The sequence below is a fragment of the Tupaia chinensis genome, unplaced genomic scaffold (assembly GCF_000334495.1).
Source record: "Tupaia chinensis unplaced genomic scaffold, TupChi_1.0 Scaffold000054_1, whole genome shotgun sequence".
NCBI lineage: Eukaryota > Metazoa > Chordata > Mammalia > Scandentia > Tupaiidae > Tupaia > Tupaia belangeri.
The window spans coordinates 9,240,375-9,251,666 of NW_006159512.1; the positions used below are offsets into that span (position 1 = coordinate 9,240,375).

At 51.7% G+C, this 11,292-nt stretch overlaps 1 protein-coding gene across 1 annotated transcript in view; it reads left to right on the plus strand.

The window, feature by feature from the left end:
- GABRB1 (gamma-aminobutyric acid type A receptor subunit beta1) overlaps positions 1–10,838 on the plus strand; it is a 353,552-nt gene extending 342,714 nt beyond the window's left edge. The window contains exon 9 of the mRNA XM_027775586.1: positions 8,332–10,838. Coding sequence (XP_027631387.1) covers positions 8,332–8,676 — 345 coding nt within the window. The 3' untranslated portion in view covers positions 8,677–10,838. The remainder of the gene's footprint in view (positions 1–8,331) is intronic.
- Positions 10,839–11,292: the final 454 nt, after the last annotated feature.

The window sequence follows — 11,292 nt, forward strand, 5'->3', positions numbered from 1 at the left end:
AAAGAGAGAGAGAGAGAGAGAAAGAGAAAGGAAGGAAGGAAGGAAGGAAGGAAGGAAGGAAGGAAGGAAGGAAGGAAGGAAGGAAGGAAGGAAGGAAGAAAAGGTTTATTTTTAGGAGTTGGCTCACGCGATTGTGGGGTTGGTAAGTCCAGAGTCAGAACGCGGGTTACCAGCCGGAAACTCAGATGAGTCCTGGGGCTGCTTGTTGACCAGATCTGCAGGTCACGCTGGGAACTCCAGCAGAATTTCTCTTATAGTCTTAAAGCAGAATTTCTTTTTCTTCAAGAACTGTCAGTGTTTGTTCTGAAAGCTTCAGCCGATAGAAGAGGTCCACTGGTAACCCCTCTTACTTACAGTAACTGGTTGTAGGTTTCAATCTACAGATCTACACATCTACAGAATACCGTCAGACGAGCGTTGACTTGTGTTTGACGAGTGAGGCCCCCATAGCCTCGCCACGGTGACACGTGAAGCCCCCCCCCATGCCTTTCTCCATCTGTCCCAGGTTGCCATGGGTCGCTCCTGTATGCCAATGTTCTTCTCAGCTCGGTCAGTGAGGCAAGGTCCCCACCACCCTGAAGCAGCATTCTGGAGGGACACTCAGGGGAGGAACAAGCTAGAAGTGGAAAGGGAAGATGAAGAGTTCTGCTCTGGGGGGGGCCGGCAGGTGGCATGGTGGTTAAAGTGCTGGACTCCCACATGACCAACAGCAGTTCAAGTCCTGAACTTAGTGGCTTGCTTTCTCAATTTCCCTCTCTATCTCTCTGGTCAAATTAAAAATATATAATAAATAATAATATAATAATAATAATAAAGAGTTCTGCTCTGGGGACCAGCAGGTGGTATAGTGGTAAAGGTGCTGGACTCCCACGTGGCCAACCGTGGTTCGAGTGCTGGACTCAGTGGCTTTTAAAACACACTGGGCAGGTATGTGGGTGTGCCCAAAATCCCAAGAGGAGACTGGAGGAGACAAGATTATAGCATGGCCAACCCCCCTGGGGGGTTAATTTTTCACTTTCTCTCTCACTGTCTCTGTCTCTCTCTCTGGTGAGCACATGCACCCTATGGCAAAAAAAAAAGGTTCTGCTCTGAACATTTTGAGATCGAGATGCCTTTAAACATTCATGGGGTCGTTGTGTAGTGTTCTCTAGTAGGGTACAGAGAAAATAAGGATGCATGAGTTACCTTAATCTTCACTCATCATCATGAAATATGCACATGAGTATGGCATAAAGAAATGAGAGTAATGTGAAGGAAAAACACCAAAAATCACCGAGGTGGTGTGTTGGTGTATTTTCTAAATGCACACAGATGCTTGGTGTTCCTCATCTGGCACCTGGTTTTATTTTTTATCGACTATTTCGGGAGAAGGGAAGGGCTTGGCTGTTTTCCTCCTCATCAATGTAAACGCCAGCGGTCCAAGAACCGGTCCGTCCCGTCCACCACTGTCCCCCGGAGCCGCGCTGTCAGAGCTGGAATTTGAACACGAGATGCTGTGGTCTGCGGGCACCACCTCGGGAGAAAGGAGCGTGTTTGCCAGCCAGAGCTCCACTGTCCCTCCCCGCCGCGGGGCCTCACGGCCTGCAAGTCCAGGCTCTCCTTCAGGCCCAGCCCTCTGCGTTCTCCTGCGGTCTGCAAGCCTCCATGCCAGGCCTCATGGCCTTCTGGGATGAAGATGAAAGGACCCTCAGCCGACGCGAAGGCCCCTCATGGCTGTGTGGGGAGAAGCACTAACCTGTGTTTGAAAGCATTTAGAACCGACCGGGGACAGAAAGGTCCCACTGCTTGAACGGGAGACTAGAACATTGAGGAGCTTCAGTCTTTGAGATCTTGGACTCTCCGAAGCTGAGGACACGGACTCCTCCTGACTCTGGAAGGCCCGAGTCCCTCGCCGGCGTCTAGAACGGTGCCTGATACGTAGCACCCACTCCCTGAGCCGGTGCTGCGTGCTGAGCGACGGCGTGAGCTGTGAGCATGTAGGTGGTCACCGGGTTCCAGCTGAGGTTCCCTCTGCAGCTCTCACGTCCACGGGTAAGGGCTGGGATGCGGGGCACGTTGGCCAGCACCCCCTCAGCCACCCTCTCTGCTCCCCTGAATCTCTCAGCTAAGACTTGCCCTCTGTCGTGTCTCCACAGGAAAAGAGAGAGGGCTTACTACTGGCCCTCTGGAAGCCGTCGTAATAATTGTGTCCATTTTCTCCACACTCGGGGTCAAGGAGACGCTAAACCTGGACAAAGTAAGAGTCAGTCCCGGTGTGAAGGCCGGGTGGTCCGTGTCATGCGGTCGCTCTCCGACGTGAGACAGACCAGCCTCCCGTCCCGGAGCCAGGAGTGACGCGGGCCTTCCCCCCAGGGAGAGCAGATCACCACACAGACCCCTCACTGGCCGTGCCTTCTCTAAAGCAGATCAGAGACAGAAATATCCAGAAGGCACAGAGCCAGACTCGTCTGCTTCCTTCTCCCAAATGTACCCATCAGACAGGAGCAGGGAGCGGAGAGGGAAGAAAGAGGAAAGAAGCTGGCAGTGGCTGGCAAGTGGTGCAGGGGTTAAGGAGCTGGACTCTCACGTGGCTGAATGCGGTTCGAGTCCTGGACCTGGCAGCTTGCTTTCTCACTTCCCCTCTCTCTCTCACTCTCACACTCTGTCTCTCTCTGGTGAGTGCACATGCCCTATAGCAAATTAAATAATAACAACAAATAAAATTAAACAATTATTATTTCTTGAAAAAGAAGAAGCTGGAAGTGTTCCTCCCTCACTTCTCTCCTGGGAGCTGGAGAGGAAATTCTCTCTCTTGAATAACCTGAGCAGCGGGACCCCCTGGCCAGTTATTTCAACATCGGCAAATGCTTTAGAGAACCCGTTTGTCTGCACCTGCGCTGCCCTGCAGCCCCACTGTGCTTCCATTTGCCCCACTTCCCTCTGCCTCCAGTTTAAAGGCCCTCCACGCCCAGACCACGCCCAGTTTCCCTAGCAACCAGGCGGCGTGTGACCACTGAGGAGGCGGGCGCAGTGGACAGCATGAGTTCTGGCTTCCTCTGGACGTGTGAAGAGCAGTGGCCACTTTCCCGTGTAGACTGTTCCCCGAAAGCTGTGCGGCTCTGGGTGTAAAGGTAGATTAGATGTTCTCCTGTGGCTGAGTCGGGGCAATGTCCCCTTTCTCCAGGGCCCAGGGAGGGGCAGAGCCAGCCGGAACTTGCAGGTGTTGACAATGTACAGCCCAAATACACACTCTACCTGGCAGCTGTGCAGGGAGGGCGAAATCTCCGTCTCATGAGAAGTACGTGAGTGGACCTTAAAGCACACACACGCACACGCACACACATGCACACACAGTCCATAACACCATTTTTTTTTTACAGATTTTTTTTTTTGCCATAGTGTGTGTGCACTCCCCAGAGAGAAAGAGACGGACAGACACAGAGAGAAGGAAAGCAAGAAGTCACCCCCGACCCCCCTCCCCGGGGGATGGCCATGCCACGATACCCTCTCCTCCATTCTCCTCCTGGGATTTTGGGCATGCATGCATACACATCCAGTACGATTTTTTTTTTTCTTAAGAGAAATTTTTGCTACAGGGTGCATGCACTAGCTGGAGAAATAGAGACAGAGAGAAAGAAAGTGAGAAATCACTTCCCAGGGGCAATGGCTGCTCTTCAGTCCCTTCTTCTCCAATTTCCTCTTGGGACTTAGAGCTCACACACACCCAGCATGAGTTTCAAGCTGCTGGATCTAGGACTCGAACCACAGTCAGCCATGTAGGAGTCCAGAGCCTTAACCACTACACCACCTGCTGCCCCCCCATCCCCACATGATTTTTAAGCAGCTGGGCCTAGGACTCAAAACATGCAGTCAGCCATATGGGAGTCCAGCACCTTAACCACTAAACCACCTGCTAGTCCCCAACATTTAAAAGAAAATTTTTTTCATAATGTGTGCACTCGCTGAAGAGAGACAGAAGTAGTGAGAGAGAAAGTGAGACATCACCCCTCACAGGGATGGCCACCCACAACCCCTTCTCCTCCATTCTCCTCCTGGGATCTGGGCATGCACACACACATGTCCAGAGTGATTTTCAAGCTGCGAGGTCTGGCACTGCACCCACGGTAGGCCATGTGGGAGTCCAGGGCTTTATCCTCCAGCCCAGCTGCTCCCCGTAACACCAACTTTTAACGTAAGTAGAGTGCGCGAGGCAGGTACCCGGGGTAGGCAAGAGTTAGATATGCCTACTTCTTAAGTTTTCTAAAAAAAAATAAAATAAATAACACAACAGTCTGGATCTAACTATACAGTAACGAAATTGGCTTTCACGAGTAAATGCCGACCTGGGTTCATTATTTCCTAGGTTAAACCACTTAAAGCTCTGATTTCTAGCTCAATGACAGAGAATATTTTAAAGGATTTGCATAAACTAATAAATCTAGTCTCTTGTAATTTTCAGGTACATTTGAATCTGCACCCAAAATAATCAAAATATCGTAATGAAATATGCCATGTTGCCCTGACTTCTGTTCCATGAGGAGCGTCTGTGTGCTTCGGCAGCCGATTCTAAGTTCGAGCAGCTTGTCTGCCTAGCTAGACCTCGTAATGGAACTTGAAGACGCACACGGCGCAGATCGGACGGTCCAGTGGGATGCTGCATCCTCTACCTGGAACGTTCCCTGTAGTCAGAGACTGTCAGAGACTGGAAACAAACCCTGCGATTCCTACTGAAAACTTCCTACCCGTACGTGAGCAGCCGAAACCCACACTCATCCACAGTTGCTTCCCAACAGCTGAAAACACTGCCAGGGGCCAGCTCTGGCAGATTCCATGGGGAGACTCAATGCGAGTCCTCGGCCCAGTCAGCCTGACCAGACCCAAAGAGCTGGAGGACAGGAGGACCGGGCCGCTGCATGACGGACTCTGAGGTTGCCCCCCCCACACACACTCCACGTGTGCTCAGGCATGCTCCATCACGAGGAGAGGGAAAACCAGACTGAGAACACAGCCTGCAACAGTTCCCAGCCCTCATCCCGTCCTCTCCTTCCTCTAAGACACAAGACCAGCTCCTTCACGAAGCCTGCCACGGACTCAGTGATTTCTCATTGTTACAAACACTGAATCATGACCTAGAATATATCATTTCTATGTTTTTGGAGAGGTGTTTTTTTGTTTGTTTGTTTTGGGTTTTTTGGGGGGTTTTTTTTGTTTTCTTTTTTTTTTTTTTTTTTTTTTGCTATAGGGTGCATGCGCTCGGCGGAAAGACAGAAAGACAGAGAGAAAAAGAGACAGAAAGCAAGAAATCACCCCCCCAGGTGGATGGCCACACCACAATACCTTCTCCCCCAGTCTTCTCTCAGGATCGTGGGCACGCACACACACGCACCTGGCATGAGTTTAAGCCACCAAGTCCGGGACTCGAACCGTGGTTGGCTACATGGGAGTTCAGCGACATAGCCATTATGCCAACTGCTGGTCCCTATAATTTTTATGTTTTTAAGCAACTGCTTAAAAACTCTTCATTGTCATTCCCAATATCATGCTTAAGTCTTGTTTATTTGTTTTTTGTTTTGTTTTGTTTGTTTGTTTATTTGTTTAGGTTTTTGCTAGAGAGAGAGAAACAGAGCTGGAAAGTGAGAAATCACCCCCTAGGGTGGATGACCACACAGCAGTCCCTTGTCTTCCAGTCTCCTCTTGAGACTTTAGGCATGCATGCACACACTTCCAGCATGATTTTGAAGCCACCAAGTCTGGAACTCGAACCATGATTGGTCATGTGGGAGTCCAGCACCTTAACCACCTTGCCACCTGCTGGCCCAAGTCTTACATTTTTAAGGAGGTAATTGTCTCTTGCGGGTAAAACTGTGCATTACTGGTTCTCTGGACAGTTGCACAGCACCTAGCGAAGGTGGCTGGTCTCTAGCTTATCTGTCCTGCTTTAATGAATCCAGCACTTGGCGCCTGTCTCTCAAGCCCTGCCACCCTCCACAAGGTGCACCTGCACCTTCATGCACGGCTTTCAGCACCAAGGACGTACCCCTGACAGTACAGGCCGGAGGCTGCACCCACTCGTCTCCTCCAAGGACCCTGCCTTACCCAGCCCGAGCCTCCAACAAGCGCTGGCACGTTCTCCCTCAGTGCCATCACACAGGCGTGCTCCACCTCGCAGACCCGCCCTCGCAGTCCCACTGCAGCACGCAGCCTCCTGTCCCCGCCCATCTCCCACTGCCTGTTCACCCTCACGAGTCTGCCTTTCTCACCCTTTCCTCCCTTTGGCAAAGGCTGGGTCTGTGAAGAAGCCCTTTGTCAGTAGAAAGCAAATGAACTTCGAATCAGATAGACATGGGTTCTAATCTCCGAGCTGGAATTTACCATCTGAGAAAACTTTTTTTTTTTTGGAGAGGTTTTTTGCTATAGGGCATGTGCGACTTGCCAGAGAGACAGAGACAGAGAGACAGAAAGCAGGAAATCATCCCCCAGGGGGATGGCCACACCGCAATCCCTTCTCCTCCATTCTCCTCTCGGGATCCTGGGCACACATGCACACGTGTCCGGCGTAAGTTTAAGCCACCGGGTCTGGGACTCAAACCACAGTCGACTACATGGGAGTCCAGTGACATGGCCATTACGCTATCTGCTCGTCCCCCAGTTGAGAAAACTTGAACCAGTCTGTTAGCTGTTCCACAGTGTTGGTGGGCTTATTTACAAGCTGGAAATGGAATGGCCCTGCCGGCCCGTCCTCTGTCCTCTCCATTCTCCGTCTTGACCTCCTCCGATGCCCTTCTGGTTCTCCTTCACCAGACTCGGTCTCCTCCCTGCTTCACCTTATGCTTCTGACTACTAAGATTAATCTCATGCAAAAACACTTCCAGGGCCAGCAGCTGGCGTAGTGGTTAAGGTGCTGGACACCCACATAGCCGACCAGGTGCCCTGAAAACCACACCCAGCACATGTGTGTGCATTTCCAAAATCCCAGGAAGAGAAGGGAGAAGGGACTGGGGCGTGGCCATCTCCCCAGGGGGTGATTTCTCACTTGCCCTCTTTTCAAACACCTACTGGCGGGGAACCAGGCCGCTGGCAGGCTGCAGACCCAGCTGCCCGCACTGCCCTCCCGAGTACCTCAGCCACCCTGTAGGAGCCCTGCCCTCCAGGATCACCCATCTGTGGGGTATCTGCTGAAACCAAAACAAGGCCACCTCGGAGACTAACATGTGCTCACATTTCTGGGGATCCAAAGGCACGTGTTGGGGTGACACAGAGGTTCCCAAACTCTGCAGGGAACGGCAGTGAGCAAAGCAGAGGAACGGAAGTCAAAGGAGAGCCGGGCACGTCCTTCACCCTATGAATCCCACATCCGGCAATTCAGCCTGTGGAAATAATTACGGATATATAATGAGGTTTAGCAAAAAGAGGTTCTTTCCTCAAACCCTGTTGCAAACACCGCGAAAGCACAGTACGCCTCGCCCTCTAACAATGGGTTGATTCGATTATGGTTTAGCTACATGGTAACACGTTATGTCACGGATGAGTCTCTGTTAACGTGGCCGACGCTCGGCTGTAGTGGGGGGCGGAGGGGCTGCACATATGTGGGAGGAGCCCATGTGTGTAAGCAGGTGTGAACGGAAAAGACCGAGAGGTCAGCCAGGTGTCAATCACTGCCCCCTGGGGTAAGACGATGGAGTTTTTCTTTCACTCATTTCCAGCTTTAACTGTTGCTTCTCACGTGCCCCTTTTGGAACAAGAAGAATCGTCACATATAAACCACACGCGTGCACTTACATATTATATAATGTATGTGTATACGCATGAGGGGTCTTCAGAAAGTCATTGGAAGACAGCATTGATGAATTGTCTAAACTGATGCCAAAAAATTAATCGTTATTTATTTCATTTTATTTACTATTATTATTATTATTATTTAAATGCTGCATGTGTGCTCTCCAGAGAGAGACAGAGAGAGGGAAAGTGAGAAAGCAAGCTACCAGGTCCAGGATTCGAACAGCCGTTGGCCATGTGGGAGTCCAGCGCCCCAACCACCAAGCTGCCTACCGGCCCCTGGTGCATAAATGTTGGCAACTGGGCAGAGCTTTATCGCAGCCAGTACTTCCCGTGACCTTTCCAGACCCCGTCGTACACGTGTGCACTCCTACCTGGCCTGGTACAAGGCACTTCTGCCAACGGCCGAGCGGAGGGCAGACACAGGGAGCGTGTCCACGGGGCAGGCGGTGGCCCTGGGGCACCAGAGCTGTTTCAGGGCCCGGGCGGTGTCCCCAGGCACTGGGCGCCGAGGGGCCGTGTCCTCGCTGGCGAGCTGGTGACAGCCGGCGTCTGACCTGTCCTTCCCGCCGCCAGGTGGACGCGCACGGCAACATCCTCCTGAGCACGCTGGAAATCCGGAACGAGACGAGCGGCTCGGACGTGCTGACGGGCACGAGCGACCCCAAGGCCACCATGTACTCGTATGACAGCGCCAGCATCCAGTACCGCCGGCCCCTGAGCAGCCGCGAGGCCTACGGGCGAGGCCTGGACCGCCACGGGGCACCGGGCAAGGGCCGCATCCGCCGGCGGGCCTCGCAGCTCAAGGTCAAGATCCCCGACTTGACAGACGTCAACTCCATAGACAAGTGGTCGCGAATGTTCTTCCCCATCACCTTCTCCCTTTTCAACGTCGTGTACTGGCTTTACTATGTCCACTAAGGTCTGTCCTCGCGGTTCCTCTCACAAGGCCTGGCTCTCCTTTGTCATAGCCGCGCGGGTCCCCACCAGCGACACTGCTGTGTCTTTTGAGGTAAGAGATTCAGCCATCCGATTGGTTTTAGGTCTCGCATATCAATTTTATGACTGCACCATGTTTACTTCAAAACACACACACACACACACACACACACAACAAAGTTTTTCCAGTCTGTTGTGGTCCAGGTTAGGAACCCGCGAGGCGCTCTGGTAATCGCCATGTTTACAAACACACCGGGAGGGGAGGGAGGTCCATCCTTAGCAGTCTTTCCTAGTTGCCCCTGGATTTTATTGATTTCCTTTTTAAATGACAAAACACACACACAGAGGACCTCGTGTCTGTCCGCACCGCTTCCTGGTGAACTGTAACCACCTCATGCTGCCACAAAAACACCACGATGCCACGATCTCAGAGGCACAATCAAAGCCATTGACAAGTTACAGATTTCCAGGAAGAAGGCAGAGCCACAAGGAGCCTAGAAAAGGCAGGAAGACCCCTCCCCGCGCTGGAGTCCCCCAGGCCCCTTGCAGAGGGCCCCTCAGCTCTGTGGCCCGGGGTGGGCCTGGGACTGGGCCTGGCATGAGCTGGTCAAGTTTGTGCAACCCCGACCTGCCATCTCCTCGCCACGAAGCAGGTCGTAGGAGATCTGCTGCCCCCTCAGACTTCCCAACAAAGTGTAAAGTGACATGCCCAGCCTGGTAAACCTGGCGGCCATAGAGAACATGCTTCTTCTCTTCTGGAGAATAAGGAGTCTGGGGGCGGAGGCCTGTGCTCTAACTGGCTGTTTCAATGGAGCTTCGAGGACTTCATTTCATTAGCCTGGACCCCCTCGTCCCCTGGAGCCTCTTGGTCACCTTTCTCTAGTTTCTGCTCCAGGGAAGAGAGAGACAGAAGGGATGGGAGGTGGGGTGGAGACGGCTTCAGAGAAGTGAAGGGGGAGCAATTTTTGCTTAAGAAAAATAGTGCCATTTCCATGAAGAAGGCACGGTGTACATGCTGTGGAGAGGGTGCCTGGCGGTATCTGAACTGCCAGATCCTAAACCACAGAGTGTGTTCCTTTGCCTTCCAGAGAGCAGGATCCTATGGGGGCAGGCTAGTCACAGGGCTCAGCCTGTGTATTATGACCGTGTTCTGCTCCGCGCCCCGAATGCGGAGTGAATGCCCCAGGAAACGCTCACACATCCATGGTGGTGTGAGCCTTCTCTTCTGAGGCCAGGTTTCCATTGTAGAGAAAACCCTGAAACTAACAACGACAAAAGCACTGGGCCTCCCGACATGAACACTGGTAAAATACACACCCTGTCTACACTCGCTCATCACTGTCAGTGCTCTGCCTTCTGTGCTCGTGGGTTACTCTTGGCCATGGTTCCCACAGAGGGGTCGGCCTTCAGTCACCTCGTGCTCAATTCTAAATATGTTCAAGCAGCTAAAGTTAAGGTTCGTCCCATTCTGTGTCACTAAGCTTTATTGTTTTTCCTTCAGTCTGAGTATGTAAGAACCCTGCAAGTTCATTTGTAAGGTGGAGTGAAACCCTCCGTGGGCCAACCAGTGAAGGGGCCACTGGAGACCTGACCTGGGGGAAGGGACTAAAAGCTGGGGTCATAACATTGAGGACGATCGAGGCTGTGGTGAGAGGCCATGTTTACAACAGCATCAGCGACTGGAAAGGAGAGCCTTTCATTGGCAAGCTAAGGCCAAATCCCTCCTGATCAGCCCGAAGGGAGAAAGTTATGAGATATCGTTTTAGAAAGCCCAGAGGAAAAGGGAACCCCGAAATAAATAGTCATGGTTAAAGAAAATACACATTAGCTAAGCATCTAAAAAGTCCTGCTTTAAATGGAAAAATGATCTCAATGTTTCATGACAAATAAGTAGGGTTAGGGGGACCCAATTTTCATTTAGGATTTTGGTTGAATGATCACGCTTCCCTGGTCAAGGAAATCCCTAGCTCCTGGGCTTGAAGTCATCTGTTCTGGAGCTCTGCCCGGTCCCTTAACAGAGGTCCATGCTCTGCTACTGTGCAATGCCCAGAGAAACTGGGGTGCGACCATGCCGGTGACCGTCGGGTTAGCATCCCGGCGGCCATGCAAGAACCTCTGCGCAGCAGTTTATTTTAAACACAGGAAGGGGAATTTGGGGCTGACGCCTCACAGAAATGAATCATTCTGATGTCACAGCTCTTTAAAAAGCTTTAAGGATGAAACGCTGAATCAGAAAGGCAGTGTCTGGCTTCTACGTCCCTTACCAATTTCTCTTTATCTGTTTAGATCATTCTTCTTGGAAAAGATTAAGGTAATTTGTATTTGTACTATTTTTGTTTTAAAATTTGCCTTTAAAAATCAGAAGATTTTGATGCCGAAGTGTTCAATGGAAAGCATTGTTGGGGTGGGGGGAGAACGTTTTGAACGCTCATATTTCAGCCTTTGTGAAACGTAGAATGATGAAGCCTGGATCTACCCGCGGGCACAGAACAGTACCCCAGCCTGCGCCCCCGGCAGGACGGGTGTGGGGGCTGAGACCCCTCTGTGGGTACATGCTAAGTAGCCCTGACTATGTAGGCAGTGGCAGGGAGAATGGAG